This window comes from Tripterygium wilfordii, chromosome 19, assembly GCF_013401445.1.
Source record: "Tripterygium wilfordii isolate XIE 37 chromosome 19, ASM1340144v1, whole genome shotgun sequence".
Lineage (NCBI taxonomy): Eukaryota > Viridiplantae > Streptophyta > Magnoliopsida > Celastrales > Celastraceae > Tripterygium > Tripterygium wilfordii.
Window position 1 is genome coordinate 10,017,605 of NC_052250.1, and position 18,770 is coordinate 10,036,374.

The 18,770-nt window shown below is 34.8% G+C and overlaps 1 protein-coding gene across 1 annotated transcript; it reads right to left on the reverse strand.

Moving 5' to 3' along the window:
* Positions 1-1,829: 1,829 nt before the first annotated feature.
* On the reverse strand, positions 1,830-14,362 carry LOC119985135. Its single transcript, XM_038829322.1, has 10 exons — positions 13,468-14,362; positions 11,878-12,007; positions 7,857-8,341; positions 7,434-7,514; positions 7,225-7,329; positions 6,646-6,759; positions 6,473-6,556; positions 2,971-3,042; positions 2,426-2,731; positions 1,830-2,337 (listed from the first exon to the last, which is right to left on the reverse strand). Exons 1-9 carry the CDS (start codon positions 13,786-13,788, stop codon positions 2,462-2,464), a joined length of 1,662 nt encoding a protein of 553 aa, XP_038685250.1. The 5' UTR covers positions 13,789-14,362; the 3' UTR covers positions 1,830-2,337; positions 2,426-2,461.
* Positions 14,363-18,770: the final 4,408 nt, after the last annotated feature.

Sequence of the window (18,770 nt, forward strand, 5' to 3'; positions counted from 1 at the left end):
GTAAAAAAAATCTGAATTTCTACTTCTTTGTTAGTTTAATTTAATTTCATTAACATTCCTCCATTCTTAGTTTTAATCCATACTAACTCATACCAATTGTTAGGTTAGGTATATAAATTGGGTTCATTTAAATGCACACACGTTTTTATATACCCAGTACTTTTTTTCTCTATACACCACATTGGTCCCACCATTGACCCCACCTTTTTTATATTTTTATAATTTTTAATTTATTTGGCTCAAAAAATAATACTATTAAAAAATAATATTAGAATTTTTATTTTAATACTTTGTACTAATATTTTGTTCTATGTTTCTAACTATATCAATTATAAATTTTATGGTGTGAGATTTTTTTGTATTTTTGTAATTATTCTAGTTTGAATTTTTATGAAGTGAGTTTTTTTGTATGTTTGTAATAATTTCAGTTTGAATTATAATTTTTATGATATAAATTCTTTTGTATGTCTGTAATTATTTTAGTTTGAATTCTTATGATGTATATTTATTGTATGTTATTTATTATTATACTTATGTTAAATTATTGTAATACCCTTTTCAAGTATTATAAATACATGTCTTTATTATCATTTTCTCTACATCTTTTTTTTTTCGTATGTTCTACTCTACAATTTTTTGTATATTAAGTTACTCATCCACTACAATTTAAGTAACTTATCTATAATATTTTTCTAACGTTATGGATAGTTATATAAGGTTATGGGCCGAATATTTAAGATTATCTAGTGGAGGATCAAGTGAGGTATTTTCATACATTATTTTTTTTGTATAACTTTTTTTTAAAAATTGACACACACACATATGTACCTCATCGTCATAGTTGTTCATCAATTAGCATTGCTTCATCAACTATATCAAGACGAGGACGACAAGTTCCATCACCAAGTTATGTCAACAAATTTCTCCTAATACTGAGAAGATACGTCGTAAATGTCATCAATGTAGCAGCCAACGATAATTGTGGGTTCAAAGTTATTGCTGGCTTGTTAGGTCTCGAAGGAAGTGAATTTGCTTTGTCTTTTGTTAGGCGTGATTTAATTGAAGAGCTAAGAACATTTTGGGAAGAGTATGTATATCTTTGTTTGGCAGTTATGAGCGGACATGCTATATTCAAAATGCGCTTGCATTTTTCAAAGAAAATAAACCAATACCAATCAACTGTTGGATGAATATGCTTGATATGGGACATCTTATCGCATCAAGGTACAACATCATCTTGCATCTCATAATCGATGTACAATCTTTGACTTTTTTACCGTTGTGAGCCATCCCACCTCCACATACAGAACGTAATGTCATCACTATTGGATATATGAATGGTAACCACTTTGTCCAGGTATTCATGCGTGAGAATTATCCGATGCCCCCTATTATGATCCAGTGGTTTTCATACAAATATGATTGTGCAACAACAGAATGGTCACCATATGAGAAACAACTCCGTCATTATGAGAAGTTTTTTCATTCAATAAATGTATCTCAACTCATTGTAAACATAACTTCTGATTAATGTTTTATATTGATAACAATATTGTTTTTTAATAATATTGTTTTTTAATAATATTTTTTTAAACCAAAAAAATTATAAATTAAAAAAATATAAAAGAAATCGGGTCAACGGTGGGACAGGGGTGTATAGAGAAAAAAAAAGTGTATAGAATAAAAAAGAGGGTGCATTTACACTTTGGCACATAAATTAGCGGGAGGGGGAATTATTACATTCTTTTCTTTCATACTCAATTCTTTTAAGTTAAACAAAACCATATGTATATTTTTCATAAAACATTATGCATTAGTACATATAGCAGTATGAAAAATATACAATTTTTTATAAATAAATGTATGTGAAAAATATACAAGTTATATAATATACATTTAGTCGCAAGTATCAACAGCAAGTTGTATCATGCATCATCATCAGCCTTGTCCCAACAGCGGACTATATGAATCTATAAGACAAACTAATAAGACAATTTCCAAATTGTATCATGGCTGGAGAGAATAAAATATAGAACTGATTTTCTACATCTGTTATTAGCATACGTCTTTTTTAGTTACCATGAATGTTAAAAAGATATTAGTTGTTTTCTTTTTCTCACTATTTTCTGTCTTTTTCCTCCTTCCCACCCACCCTCTACATCTCCTTTCCTTTCTGAGATAGATAACATTTGGGCAACCCAGAAACACTACTTCTCAAGCTTGTGCTTCAAAATGATGGAACTTCGGTCAAACACTAGCCTTTTCCAAAAACTCATCCAAATTATAGCAGTCGTTCCTTCCTCGGATGTCAGGATGCATTCATCAGATACGATAAATCTGAAGATAATTATCGTAGTAAACCGAGAGCACAGCCAAAATCAAGCGCAATTTCGAGTGAGAAAAAAACATTGTTCATTTTACTCACCTACGTAGGGGAACAGAACTTGTGATCCCCTCAACCTCAGGTTGATGACCTTCGCCACTTCTTTTTCCCTTTCTTCTGGGGCAACTTGAACGGACTCCAGCTCTTTCTTCGTTTAGATGTCTCACAAAAGAAGCCAGAGGCCAAAGCTTGTTGAAGCCACAACTCAAACTCTTCCCCATCCTCATCCATCATTTCAGCATCCAAATCCCATGGAAATCTGGTTGAGTTAGTTTGCTGCGTTTTCCCCAAACCAACCATGTTGACGTGGAAGCTCGGTCGATGAGTGTTTGGCCTACATTCCATTCCCTGCAAACCAATGAATTCATTAGTTGTAAGATGTTCGGGAGCTAAATATGCAACTAGGCAGTAAAGTTATTTTCCCTTCGGGATTCAGCAAAACACACAAACACCAGCAATATAACACTGAAACAACAACAAATTTAAGAACCAAATTTAGATATCCCATACAAGAGCCATCGTGAACTTTCCATGCACCGAGAGTTAACTGCACGAGTCTTGGAAAAATAGGGAGGAAATAAACTGACCTGACAAATAGCCCATTCTGAAACATCAAAGATTTTGCTCTCCGCACAAACAAAGGCACGTGGTATTTCCATCTGAAACCCATAATCAAAGATTCAAAATGGTAAACATAACAGGTAACAGAAAATCATTCACAACATGATGAATTCAGATGATATTTGGCACAATAATTCGATAATGATTCAGCATAAGAGGAGCTGAAATTCAGTTGAACTAGAGTACAAAAGCCATTTAACCTTTTTTTCCTGAACAGATTTCATTAAAAAAAAATAATAAAAAAAAAAACACAGAAGATATTAAAACAAGATATATAAGGAGAATAAGCAAAGTTGTGTATAAATCCTAGAATTAAGAGCTCAGGGTGTTTGGCATGTAACCGAGTTAATATATACAACACAATAAAATCCCCATGCAAAATGGATCAACAAAACGTCCCCGTTAAAAATGATAAACCATGCATGGATGAAACTATGATAGAAAACTAAAAAACCCAGAAATCAAGCATGATTTGCACTCTCTTGTTGTCAAACTCAATAAAATTCTCTTCAAAAACAGATTTCTGAGTCATCTGGAGATTCTAAAATACATTGTTCAGTGTTTCTCCCCATTTCTTGAATAAACCCATTATTAGCTCATACTCCAGCTTCAATAAAATCATAAAATTCTGATATTTCAAGCAATTAATTAAATCATCATCAATTCCTGGTAACAGTTCCACCACATATTATGTGGAGTAAGGTCTGCGTACATCCTGCCTATCCCCACCCCGCCCACTGCCGGCCTAAGTTTGGAAAGAAAGGAGCTAGTTTAGAAGGAAAGGAGCAACAGGAGTCTTTCAAAATTAAGAGAAAAATATTGATTTCTTCATTGTTAACTGGCTTAATACTTTAGAATCTAGGCTAAATGGCACTTGTATTAATTTCTTTGACAGTGTCAGATCAGTGTTGTAACTCCTTAATTGCACCATTTTGATGCTCTTGCAATAAATTTCTTTTGCATTCAAAATAAGACAAGACAATAGATAGGTATGTGGGGATTTGAACGAGGTCCTTTCGGCTTCCAAAAGACAATGTGAGTGCTGCCGAAGAGTTTATGAATAGTTTCAGGGATCTGGTGTTTCAGCTAAAACTAGTTGACCTTCCACTAATGGGTGGGAACTACACCTGGTCGAGCTTGAGAAAGTCCCCTTTGATGTCTAAACCAGACTGATTCTTGATTACAGATACCTGGTATGATTTGTTCCCCAGAGAATCTCAGAAGGTCTTTCCTAGACCAATCTCTGATCATGGTCCCATCTTTCTCGAATCGGGAAGTTTCAATGGGGGCCAGCTCCTTTCCGTTTTGAGAATTGGTGGATAAAAGAGAAGGCTTTCTTGAGAACGTGAAAGAGTGGTGGCTGGAAGGTGATGATGTCGGTTATGCATGCTTTGTTTTCATGACAAAACTGCAGAGGTGAAATGGAGGACCCCAGCAACACCACCAGAGAAATAGAGAAAATCCTCTAAGCAGCAAAACTGAAGTTTATTCAATAGCAAAGTTGTTTCTAACAAGCTGATTCACGCCTTTATATAGACACATCAAACTAATCCTACTAAAAATAGAGAGTAATATAATTATACTAGAATTACAAAAACTACCCAAAAATAACAGCTTTTACAGCCGGTTCAGAATTCTTACTCAGACTAGAACTTCTAATAAGAAAAGGAAATAATTGAACTCTCCTTATTACCAAAAGAAACTAGGTAACTTGTCCTACATTACAGTAACTCAGGTTTAACCAAATGCTGGAGAGTAGATGAGGAATTGATTAGTGTTATCAAGTGCGCAAAGAGTGTACTTCAAGCGAAAAGGCAACGCTTCGTTTCAAAGCGCACGCTTCAAAGACGCGAAGCGCAAAATTCATAAATTATGTAGTAAATTTAATAAACAAATTCAAGCTAAGTTAAGCAATAATCATATAAGATGAGCAGTAATTTGCAGGACTAACATGTGCTACTTCAAGAAGCAGTAATTTGCAGGACCAATGTAGCCAATTTGGCAATGATATACAAGAGGAAATTCTGATACCTTGTCTGGTCTGTTTTGGTCTACTAACCAAGGTTTTTCTACCCAGAGATGTCAGTATTTAGACTCTTTGTTCAACTTTAAGCTTTTCAACATGTCTTACAAGTTAAAATTACATAATAGATGTGGCTTGGTGGAGAAGTATTATCTACTAAGTATTAGATAAGCACAAAGTTCTATGATTTCCAATTTCAACAGCAGTACTTGTTAGTTGTTTGAACTTGTAATTCAATCTCCACCTTTGTATCAACTAAAGCACCTTTTTTATGAAAAAATTATTTTTTTTTCTACATAAGACAAGCTATTCACTAATAACAAAACAGGTACAAAATATATGAAAATACAGTCTTCCCAAAATACATAATAATTAATTTCTCAATATTTATTGAGCCATTGAGAAAATAAAATAATGTATGGAGTCCTGACACTATATACACGAATATATAATTTTAAAAACACTATATACGCATATATAATTTATAAACAAATAAAAGTAAAAATATGTAAATATGTAATCGATCAGACCTAAAATATTAACAGAAGAAAGAGGCCCGACCGTGCGGGAGACAGAGGCGTAGAGAGGTGCGATCGACGGAGGAGGAGAGAGAAAAAGACGGAACATGAGAGAGAGAGAGGCACGATCAATAGAGGAGAAGGAAGAAGAAGATGGAGCAAGCGCAAGAGAGGCACGATCAACAGAGGAGAAGGAAGAAGAAGACGGAGCAAACCGAAGGAGCTCTAGGGATAGACAAGCTGGCACAGGAGTCGGGCTTTCTCAAATACGTAACTGAAAGCCCAACAATAATCAAGCCCCATTGTTGAAGCATCCAAGGCGCAAGATGAAGCGAGGCTCGCTTCTTGATTAAGCGCGCAAGGCATGCACTTGTGACAACTATGATTATGGGAAAGAAATGCTGAAAAGTATGTTTTTAAATGTCTTTGACTCATATTTCCATAATTTATAATGATAGGTTTGATTAGGATGTAGCAAAAATCGACCTATTTTTCACTCCCGTGTTGTCTCATTCTTACATCCAGCAAATGCGAATTGCAAAATACTTTTGTTCATCCACAACAGAAATCTTTTATTAGCTCCGAAATGTAATTCTTATCCCTAATTGAGCGTTGTCGTACATCAATCAACACGATATAAGCTTAAGATACTGCCATCGAGCATTAAACTGCTGCAAATCAGCAGCTTTCAAGATGGATTTCTACAACTTCTTTCCCTCTTGGTGTACCGATGATTAAGAAGGAAGTAAAAAAAAATTATTGAAGAGAACCTTCCTCTAATCACCATAATGTATTGTGTACTCTAATCCATTTTGATATCGAAAAATGAAAAAATAGTTCTCTAAATTCCTAGTTACACAATCAAATGAATATAAGCTGAATAAATGAAAAACATGGGACCATGAACATTCCTCCAAAGGAAATTACCTTCTTAGGCCTATCATACACCAATGAGCCTTTGTATTCAACCCATCCATCTCCATCCTTGGCTTGATGATATTGACAGCAATCCTGAAGCCGAAATAAGTTTACTGCAAGGCACATGTGCATATGCAGAGAGCGAGAGAGCACAATAATCAAGTAAAGGAAAGTATGCAGACCTGACACCACCTTGCTTTTGCCTTACTCCTATTTGTGCACACCCAAATATGTGAACTGCCACATTTTGTGCACTCTATACACCTAGACTCTTCAGAGCAATAATCCCGACCATCCTGTTCATATAGAAGTGTTGTTACACATTTTCATTAACTAAAGCTGAGTAATTGACACAGATTTATATTTCAGCAATGCGGCCTATGCCAACATACTAAAAGGGAATGAAGGATCATAGAAAGCAAGATACTTGCTGGTTACTTCATAATTTATCCATGGTTTTTCTCTTATTGGTAAATGAAATGGTTTCAATACTGCATGAGAGCATAGACACTTGACGAATAGTTAGGCATGTGTGAGATCAGTAGCATGATAAGGATTGGATCATAAACTCAATAAGGGCAGCTGATATTACATAAACCACACCTGACTAAAGACCCAAAAAACAACAAACAAAGCAAAGCTCAACTGTATTTACCTTTTCTTTTTTCCTCTAGTTATAAACTACAGCTAATCATATGACAAACTATACAAGATTTACAAGTCTGGAAAAGTTAAACAATATGTAACCAACCATTAGATACCTGATGTGAGGTATGATATGACTTCTGGCAGACATTCCTAGTCCTGAATTCATCTTTTCTTAATTGTTCATCATAGTCCCTCTTCTTTGTCAAATCAGAAAGAACCTAAAAGTATTATGCAATCATGAGCAAACAAGAGGACCACAAAAATAATAATTACATACATGAACAGAGGAGAGGTAAAAACAGATGGAAACATATATGCCTACCTCATAAGCACACTGAAGTTTCTTAAATGATTCACTAGCTAACGAAATTCCCATATTTTTATCTGGATGCACGAGCATGGCCTGAACACAATGCATTTAAAGAAGCTGATGTCAAGGAAATAAGACAACCATCATGTAGGAACACACACAGGATGAGGAAACCAAAATATCTCTGCATGTGGCAAAAAGAAATAAAAGGAGTGGAAGAAAAAAACAAACAGAGACCCGGGAAAGCATAGTATAACTTCATTGGAAAAGAGGGAAATGGACGAAATGCTTAGACCGAGGGCGAGAGAGAGCTCCCGTATACAATAGGCAATATCAAAACCTGAGAAACCCATCAAGTAATAAATTCTGCTAGGACAACTATGGTTTACAGTTAGTAACGAAAGGAGAGGTGGAAAGAAAAGAATTTTTACATACCTTCTTATGATATTCCTTTTTCAAAACTGAGGCATCAACTTTTTTATGACAAGGATAACCCAGTGCTTCATAATGATCTTTGCTATTTAATATTCTTTTCATCTCATCGAGCGAATTAGTTCCTTTGACTGCCGTGGTAGCAGACAACTCTTTCTGCTGCTTAACAACACAGGAACTCCCAGCTGGTTTACTGGAGGCGTTGCAAGCGCGCTGCTTCTCAGGTTCATCAGTAGGAATCGTATATTCACAATCTGCAGAGAAGTCATCTTCTTCCACAGCTTTTTTTGAATCTTCATGCTCATCGGTGGTTTCACTCATTTTGTCGCACCATTCAAGCAAAAGGTTTAATGCATCGCTTGAGAAAAATGCAAGATTAATTGCGATAAAAACTCCTAGCCATCCAACTCGAATTTTGACCCAATAAATTGTGTATATAGTTTCCATAACGACCACCAACCGAGCATGGTTAAGTGAAAATAGATAGCCTGCAATAACACAAAGAAAAATAAAGTTTCCCAAATCCATGAAATTGCAAATGTGAAGAGAGAAAGGGAAATTCTCATCAACAAGGTTGAATTTGAAAAACGACTTTTAAAATTCAAAGGTTGCAGAAGTATTATAAAAATAACATATTAAAGAAGCACCGTCCACAGCATGTGAGAACATGGTTGATAGCTAATGATAGCTAATGGTTGATACATAATCAAAATATAGGAAAATGTATGCTAACAGCATAAAACATCATAGGACATAACTCACCTGCAACTGCAAGATGATTGACAGCAAATGGGTTTTTCAGGTCTTATGTAAATTACTTCATCCGCGTCATCCTCTATAGGACCGATACAAAACTAAACAGCTATTTGAAAACACTAAGAAATGGTTTAATTTGAATCTGGATATACCTTTCATAAATAATAGATCTTTTCTTCTTTCTTTTTTTGCCGTTGTTCTAGCAACAAAAGAAGAATTGTACTAAAAAAGCAGACCCATAAGAGTTTAACTATGCATAATAGATTATAGATCTAAGTAATAATGAACAACTAAAGATAATCTAAGGTATGCAAAACAGGATTTATTGAAGCACCAAGGAGGTGCAAACAGGACAAACGGGGAGATTCACAAGCTACTGCATCTAGCAATGAGCCCCAAACCATGCATTAATGAAACAAGGCACATCTACACTCCAATCCATTCTCTTTAGAGTCTTAGAAAAATGCAGTAATGATAAAGCCCGAGCAGTGCTGAGAAATTCATTGATGAAATACTTGTTCTTTTATTTGAATTTTGAACAAGATTAGTGCAGTCACCTTCGCCTTACAATTGTGCAATATCTTCCTCATTTGATTGACCAATTGTCCGTGCCTGTTAATTTACATCCTATTGTGATACCGAATGGGGTATCTACAGCATTAGGTAATCAGCAATTGAGTGTAGTGCACTAGAGTACATTCAATCTCTATATTGGAAGTGAGTGTCAGTTGATCTATTGTAGGTTTGATGGTTGGCAGTAGTTGTGATTGATTCCTACCTTCAGTAGTGCTTCTGCAGAGTACTACAAGCTTCGCCTGAATCTCTTAATTTTGCTCCATTTGACAGGTAAGTTCCTTTCCTCAAAGCAGGCCAGGTGGCTTTTCTAGGCATCCAAGTAGCAGGAAGAAGAATGGATGACCGGAGGGATCCATTCCAGAGGGGTTGGTGATCATATAGAAATTTAGAAGTTTAATCATTGTGGAGAAAATACTGTTGGCAATTGTTTTGACTCAAGTGGTAAGCCTTCAGAATGTTATCATGAGTCATCAATCTCGTTTAAAATTGCGGACATTCTAATTCCTAATTCCACTAAACTTGAAACTCCCCATATACCTATTATCCTAAAACAGGGAGGAACTCAAATAAAACAAATCCAACATTTAAACCTAATGTTAAAGGAAAAAGACTAAAAACAATTGGAAAGACTGCATAAACTGCACAGGTATAAAATTAAGACCATAATACCATCTCACTGTGAATTTCAAAATTCTTTTGGTCATATTGTTTCCCTTTCAAAACGTCCAAGAATCTATTTTGCTCTAATTTCCACCATTTGAAGAAATTTTTGACAGTCATCCGCGAATGGTAGAATAAACCTCTTTTCCTATCAAATTTGTTCACTGGGTTTAGACTACAAATTATTTTTTTCAAGTTAAGTCATATATGAAACCATGATCAATACTGTTGATCTGTGGTGAAAAAATGTTTTCACTGGTTTCTGTACTCCATTATACCCAATCTGGAAATCAGAAACACATGTTAAATCTGATTTGGTAACATGGAGTCATACTTTACACTTTTATAAAAACTTCTTCTACACATACAGCCTAAGGAACAAAGCAAAATTTTAAACTATTGTTTTTCCATCCATCCAGGTTATAGTATTAGTCAATGACACTCAATGTACAAGGCCCTCATGGTGATGACAGGATCTTAGGAGAGCAAATGCACACAACATCACAACCTTACTCCCAAACAGTACGGAGAACCAGTTTTTATGGATCATCTCCCCACAATCATTTGGTGGATTATTTGGATGAAAGAAAACAAATGAATTTTCCAAGAAGAGGAGTAACCTTGGTTGGTTGTTAGGCACAGATGGTTATCTTTGTTTTTGGTATAGGTTGAATGTTAACAACAACAAATACATTTTAGCATTAATGAGTATATATTACTATATGTTATAGATTTATTATCTCATTCACCTAGTAAAGGGGTGGCACCATTTAATATTATTTTTTTATCGTTCATTTCAAAGGAAAACATTTAACTTACTTTTCTTTAAGATTAAAATTTTAGAATTTTCTCCTATTTTGGCAAGAGATAAAATTTAGGGGAAAGTGCACATTAGATCCCCAAAACATGTCTAAATTTTCCATTTGGTTAATGAAAGATTTATTGGTCAAATTGGTAACTGAATGTTACAAAATTGGGCAGTCAAGTCACTCTGTCAACAAGAGTCAATGGGTTGTGATGGAAAATGCAGTCTTGGCCATTACTTTTCAGAAGATACAGTTAACAGCTTAACTGGAGATCAAAGCCCGTTTAATGATTCATTTCTCTGCAATCTCATCGTCATTCGGTCACATTAGATATTGCTAGCCGAGCAGTAAAAGTATTCCTATGAAAAGTAATGGTCAAGTCGGCATTTTCTGTTACATACACTGACCAAGTTGACGGAATGACTTGATTACACTATTTTGTAACATCAATGAACAGTTTTAAAAAAATGTCTTTCACAAACCACATTGACTTTTCGAGTAGTTTAATTTAAAACGTATGACCAACTGAGATCAACATATTTAGCTCTCCATGTAAATGAATGAATATAAAAGCTGTGAAAATGGAATTAAATTCTAATGGAAACCAATACCAAACACAGCACAAACAGAAGAAATATTGGCGTGCGGGTGCGCAAGGGGATGGTTGGGGGCCCGCAGAAAGAAAGAGAAAGATATGAAGATGCATACTTCACAATTTAGCTGAGTTCCCACTACCTAACATATATTTGCAAAAGAAAAAAAAAATTTCAAGAAACATAGCTATATTCATGTCATTTTTGGAAAGCTAACTCTATACAAAAAATAGATCAACCATTTTATGCGGTCATAGAAAAAGGAAACAACACCATGAGCACAAGGCTCAAACGGTGGTGGGTGGGTCCAACAAGGCAATATGTACTCTGTCCTATCCACACATTTCAGGGAGGCTATTTCCGCAGTTTAAACATGTGACAACCAGGTTTTGGTGAAGCAACATTATCACTAGGCCAAGATTTGCCGTTCATTGTTCAGAATCATGCAGGATCCCTAGTGCTGACAAAACTAATGATCATTCATCAAATCGTTAAAATTATCATCATTAACTTAGTTTAGTAAGTAAAAACACAGCAGAAAATATTAATAACATTAATTTAGTTTTAAAAACACAGCAGAAAACAGTAATAAAATTAAAGTCCAAAGGCCAAAAATAAAGAACTTTAACATACCTCCAACTAAAAACAATGTTCCCGTTATCCAAAAGTTAGCGTACATCCATATTATCAAAATAGCAAAGAGCCCCACGATGAAAATTCCAGGAGTGTAACCCAAATACCGAACAGCAACTCCAGCAGCACCCTAAAAAATATGGACTCCAAATGTCAGCACATTATTCAGATTTGTTTCATACAAGCTGCGCTATTCGATAAATTACCAGTGCGAACATAAAAGAATACAGTCATATTCATCAAGATTAATCAAGTTGGTCATTGTCCCCTCTAAAGGTCCTTTTTCCTGAACTTACTCTCACAGCAATAGGAGGGCACTTGACAACTCACTCGTGGGCATGTGGGAAAAAAAAACTAGCCATCATAAAAGGAAAGATGCATAAATATGAATTTTTCAGGGAACATATTGCATGCAGCATACAGAAAGCAAAGCCATTAAATGGTTACAAGATGACAAGAAAGGCAGAAAAGTGTGATTTAATCAAATACTAAGCCATGCAAATTTCATAATCCCACAAGGACTATGAATATTAGGATGAAAAACTAAGAACTAGAAGTACCACATTCGTATAAATGAGATCTTTAAGTTGTGGTCCAGAATCTCAATCATGCAATAAATTCAAAACTTTTTGCGTCTCTTGCCTAATTGTTTTGGAGTCTTCAATAGGTGGCTGATAAATCTTACAAATTGAAACAAAAAAAAAATGCTTCATGTTCATACTAGCTTCCACGATTAACCAAATGGGAAACTCAATTCATGATAATTAAATAAAAAAACCATATATAACAACAAAAATAACAACGACAGGTGTAATCAAACAGATCCGTCCACCTCCATTGAGTATAGAAGAGAGAAATAAATTAGGCCTTTTGTGGGAAAGGAGCAATAACAATTCCTTTTTTTTTAATAGAATAATAATTCCTTCATTAGTGGGAGAAGAAGCATAACTGATTGAGATTTATAGTGTAGTGCAGCCGACCTCAAAGATTCCCTACCATATTTACTCTTGCTAGGGGAAAAACTGCTTCTGTGCCAGATTGCTTCATTTAAATTAGCAATGAAGTGGTGTGGAACATTGAATTTATGAGAGAAGCAATGTACAAAGGGCTAGAAGAATTTGCAGGCCTTTTTGTTCATTACAATTCAATCAGACCTAATTTGTATTTGGGTGACAAAATCAATTAGACTACACCTTGTGCGCCCCACCCCCAAGGCGCCAACCCATCCTTATCACAAATAGTGTCACATTCAAAATGGCAATATTCACTAGGGAATTAACTTGGAGCATATTTTAATGATGGACAATCTCTAAAAGAAGTGCCAGTTACATGAAAAAGTTTTTATGCAAGACAGATAATGAATCGCTGAACCATATCCTCCTACTTATGGGGATGTCTTTGGTGAGATGTAGAAGGGCGAAACCACCGGCATCTAGATTTTCTATGAGTTTGATAAAACAATAATAATGACAACAAGTTCTAATTGACAGTTTAGCATGACCCAAATGTGCCACAGTATAATTAAAAACATCATAAATTCAACTAGCCAAAATCTGGCAGAGATTATGGAAATAGCGTTAAAAGACATACCATACTCAGAAGCACGTAGAGTAAGCAAGACATCGAAGTGAGGCTAAGAAAGCAACTCCACATTATAACCAACAATGCAGCTGAACCCAGTTCGGTAACAGACTGAACACCCCTCACAACACAGTCCTTCCAGTAGATCAGCACAAAGCACACTAATCGCCCAAACCTAGAACACCAATTGCACACCTTTGGCCAATGCCGCTCCATCAAGACTCCAACCTTATCCCTCACAGTCGCCACTGCAGTTTTCGTGCACAACCTTACATGTTTCTGCGTTTGAAGCCATTTCCAGCCTTGCTGGACCAACCCAATATCCTCCATCGCTGCTACTAAAGAAGGTCAAAGGAAATCCTACAAAAGTACCTCCGATCCGAGTCACAGAATTCCGCTATCGATAGACATAGAAATGTACCAGTGACACTCCGTATTCCGCAATACGGTACATCAAATAATTGATGGAATCCATTACTGCGAGCTTCAATCAGTCAAAAATTACGAAAAAGCTTCACACCGACTTCACGGGTATCAAATGAAACACCACACACAGCTCCGACAGTACAGATTAAAAAAAAGCACAAAACAGAGAGACAGTGCGTTTGATGATTCAACCCAAATTGCTTCACATGAAAGTTTCCGAAAAGGAACAATTCAGAAGTTGAATAATAATATCACAGTTTCCTTTTTTTCTGACACTTGTGTCTGTGATCCAGTGTAAATAAAAATTGGAAAAAACAAAACCAACAGTGAAAGTGTTTCATGTCTTCACATTAGATCCCCAGAACTGCTTTAACAACTCAGTTATAATCAAGAGACTTTAATTGCCATTGAAGAGAAACCCTAAAGCTTTCTCTGGCCTCTGATACTGTCTGAAAGTGAGTGAGCTAACCCTTGACGAAGCCCTAAAAAGCTCTTATTGAAAAGAAGCTCTACATGGGCCTGCCTCCGGCTCATTTACAGTCTCTTTACGTATGTAAGCGCATCTCTAGTCTCTAGTCTCTAGTCTCTACCACTGTACCCCATTTTTTGATGTACAATTCCCTTATTTTAAAGAAAATCTATTTTTCAACCATATATACCATTTCCTCATCATATCAAATATTTTAATATTTTTCAACTTAATTATTTTTAAGTGTTGTTACGTCATATTTGGTTTCAATTCCAAAAATTATGAAAACAAAAATATAAAACAAAAACATAAAATATAAAAATATAAATTTAACTACTTATTTGGTTGCGTATCTAAAACAAAAAATGAAAATCTAAATTTGATTCAATATGAGATCGACATGTGAGATATCGTGAAGTTTTGCTCTTGATTGATAGAAAAAGTCAGTGTCCGAAGTTCGGCCCAAGACAGACCAGTGTCGAAGCCCAAGATCAATTTAGGCCTGAAACCCGGATCAGACACAACCCGGGCCCGAAGCCCTGCTCGGGATCTAATCGAGCTCAAAACCCAGCCGAGATCGACTTGGGCAAGCAGTACGGCTCTGAACCGACCAGCGCATGTAGCCCGGCCAAGTCTCGGAGCCTTGTCCGGGATCGACTCAAGCCCGATGCCCAGTCCCATAGTCCGGCCCGAAACCGACCCTGGCCTGTAGTCGACTCGATGCCCAATCCTAAAGTCCGGCCCGTGACAGATCCCGGCCAGGGCCCGGGCCCAAAGTTCTGCATGCATGTCATGCAAGAGAGAAAAGGGATCGTTGTGTGTTTGGTGTTTTAAAAACTTTTGAAACCTCTTTTTTTGTTTTTAAAATTTTTGAAAACGAAAACAATATACAAACAGACACTATTTTTATTTTCTATTTTTTAAAACCAAAACTAAAAACAGCACTAATACCAAACAGGGGCTTAATTTAACTTATAATTACAAATGCATCTAATGTTTGGGTACTTTTAATTTAGCTTCATATGTTGGATTCACGCGAAGTGTTTTGAAGAACCAGAATAGTGAATAAAAAAAGATTATCTAATACCCCAGATTTGGGGTACGAAAAATAAAATACCTAAAATGAGTAAGACTTTAGGGTACCGATTATAAGGGTGAAAATGAAAAAGATAACCAAAAATAGTTTTTTACCTATTTTGTGTTACGGGTTGGACATATTCTAAGACCATGTCCATGGCTGGAAAACAAATTATCTATTTTGGTATCTCTACCAATTTAACATGTTTCAACAGGTATCCAAAAATTATCCATTTTGGTATCTTTATCAATTAAAAAAATTTATCTATTTTATTTTTTTTAATTTACATATTCTTAATTTTGAATTTGCCCAAGTTGCTCTGGAATTTGTTCAGCCACTCGACAATTTCTCAATATTCTACATACAAATTGAGAAACTGTAAATAGGATTTACACCACAAACAAAAAAACGATGATACACAAGCCACTTTGGTTAGGTGATTATGTTCTTTTATAATCATTGAACATCTCAAAAGTTGCAACACTCACACATTCTCTTTCATTTCCTTTCCAACGTCCTTCCCATACATGTGATTAAATGAAAACTCAATAAATTCAAGCTTGTGCCTTGGGTCAAGAATCACCGCAATGAAAATTAAATAGTTCATTTTGTCTAAGCTCCCTATCGGCATGCCACTTCCGTCAAAGTCATTAGATTTTTTCCATTGCATAAAAGAGCTAATAAACAACAGCAAATAGCATGATATTTTATATATTTTTATACCATACTTTACACACTTGTTTTTTTTCTCTTTTCATTGGTAGTAAGATGAATATTATATGAATATTTGTGGGTTTTGTTTGTATGTTAATTGGTACAAAAGTGGTGAAAAAAGCTTTCTTAACCCCATGATTTAAGCCCAAGTTCAATGCTTACTTTGAGGTGAATCCAAGACTAATATGGAAAAGAAAACTTGTGGCTCAAGCACGAAGCAGCAAAGACTAAGGAACTACCAGAATTCACGTGTCTTAATGGAATTAAAATTGAAACTATTATTGTTGAAGGCCTAGACCACGGTTTAGAGGATTAATTGGTTATATAGTTCTTTAGATCTTGATGGGTCATAGACTTTGGGTTAACAACTGCGACCGAACATGATTAATTCGTTGCTTAATGATACTTGTTGGCACCACTACTGAATGATCCAACATAATTGAGAAAGAATCAACCCTTGAATTGGGACTGATATTGTCTGCTTGATCTTTATGATTTATAATTTGACTGCTTGGTGAATTCACTACTCCTAGCCTTTTCTCGTATTGTCTACAAAATCTCCAACAACATTCTGAATTTTATTTCTTTCTAGCTTAATTATCTTCTCTCTTTTCTTTGCTTGTATTCACTTAGTTTATTGAGTTAGGTAATACAATTAAGCTATACTTGTCTTTGAGAGATTCAACCTCGTACTTGAATTATCTATACTATTTCAATCAATTGTGCATTTGCGAGAATTATTGCGTCAACAATCTTGGAAACACATACACGGACATGGACACTAGATGTTTAATCTAAACTCAAATATAAAAATATTTTTAATTTCTTATCTTGGATTCAAAGAATGTGTCAAGCAATGAAGTTATGTCATACTCTTTGTCCAACGACTCACTAATATTAAGTGCATCACAGAATAAAATGTAGGCTCTTTTTCTTTCTTCCTCTCATGCCTATAAATTGAAGCATTCATTTTCTCAATCATTAAGTCCCACATGTCATAGACTAAGTGAATCCAATGGATATTTGTGTCAACAACTCTAAGCATTCCATATATAGGTTACGTGTAAGAGATAATGTATTTAATATTATTTCAACATAGATCATCCAATATTTTTCTTTCACAATTCTTACTTTCTCAACATCTTCATCCCTATAAGATTAACTATTTCTCACAGTTAACCATAGACTGGAAACCTGCTTTAATAAGCTTAAACCGTCAAAGCATCACAATAGCCAAAGCAAATTGTGTAAGAGCAAATGCAAGCATTTCAAACTCACAAACTCATTGAACATTGTCGGCCTCATTAAGTGACATATGACGAAATTCTTTACAAACATGACATCTCCAACAATATCTGTGATCCAATGGCATTCATCATGCATAAATGTATTTTCTTAAGTGTTATTCGCAGAGCATATATTTTTCATTGCAAGATTCAAAATATGGACAATGCAATTGGTCCAAAAAACATGTGGATATTGGGCCTCAATTAGAAGTCCAAGAAACTTGCAATCAAGCGCATTATCCGTAATTACATGAATCACATTTGAATGACCCAACTCTTGAATGACATCTTTCTATTATCGCCATAAAATTGATAATTGGTCTCCTTTGAGCATCACTCCATCCATTTATTGCAAGTTTTAACGCTTTCTCACTTTATGTGCTTTTAATTCAAAGCAACAAACTCTACACAATCACACTTTTTTTAAAAGTTGTACCCTACAGGTTTATATTCACTGATACTGTTATTGACAGCATAAAAGTAAGAACTCATAACATACGGATTTCGATCAAGGTTAAATGACAATCTAGATGAATAACACTCTTCCAATCATACAATCTAGCTATTCTTGTGCTTGAAGGTTGAAAGACTTCTCTACACAGTATTTCCCTTTCTTTTTCTTGGCTCAAGTATGTAATATTATAAAATATTTAATAGTCAATCCAAAAGGGGAATCAAATATGAGAATATAACACTATTTTTTAAATAGAATTTTCTATTATAAAATATATTTACAAAATTTGAGAATATAATATTATTTTTTAAAAATAATTTTGGATGATTTTTTTTATTTTAAAACTATTATAACTCTATCATCTTTATTGATTAATTTTCATCAAACTATAAATAGGCATTTTTATTATAAATTAGGTATATGTTGAAATACAGGAAACCTTAATTTTAAGGTACAAATCAACCAATACGTATTTGATATTAGCAAATAATGAAGAAGATTAATCAAACACTAACTAATAGACCATCAATTCACTGTTAATTAGTTGAAGTTCGTGGTAGTTATTGGAAATATTGGGTCAGGTTCGTCCAATATGGGTTTGAGCTAAACAATTAATATAAGCCCCATAGATATTATATTGATAAGAGATAAGATCCTATCCAACTCAAGGATATGGATAAAACGTTGTGTTTAAATCCTATTCAAGGATGAAAATGGATTAGTCTAATTCAAGTGGAGAATGGAGACTATGTCCTAAATAAATCAGAGCTCTCCTATGGATTTCTAGTAGAATTCTCACTCTCCCCTTTATAACATAGTTTTAAAAACCGTTTCATATATTAAACCGTGTAGTATGAAGGTTCAAGATTTTCGAGATTCAACCGA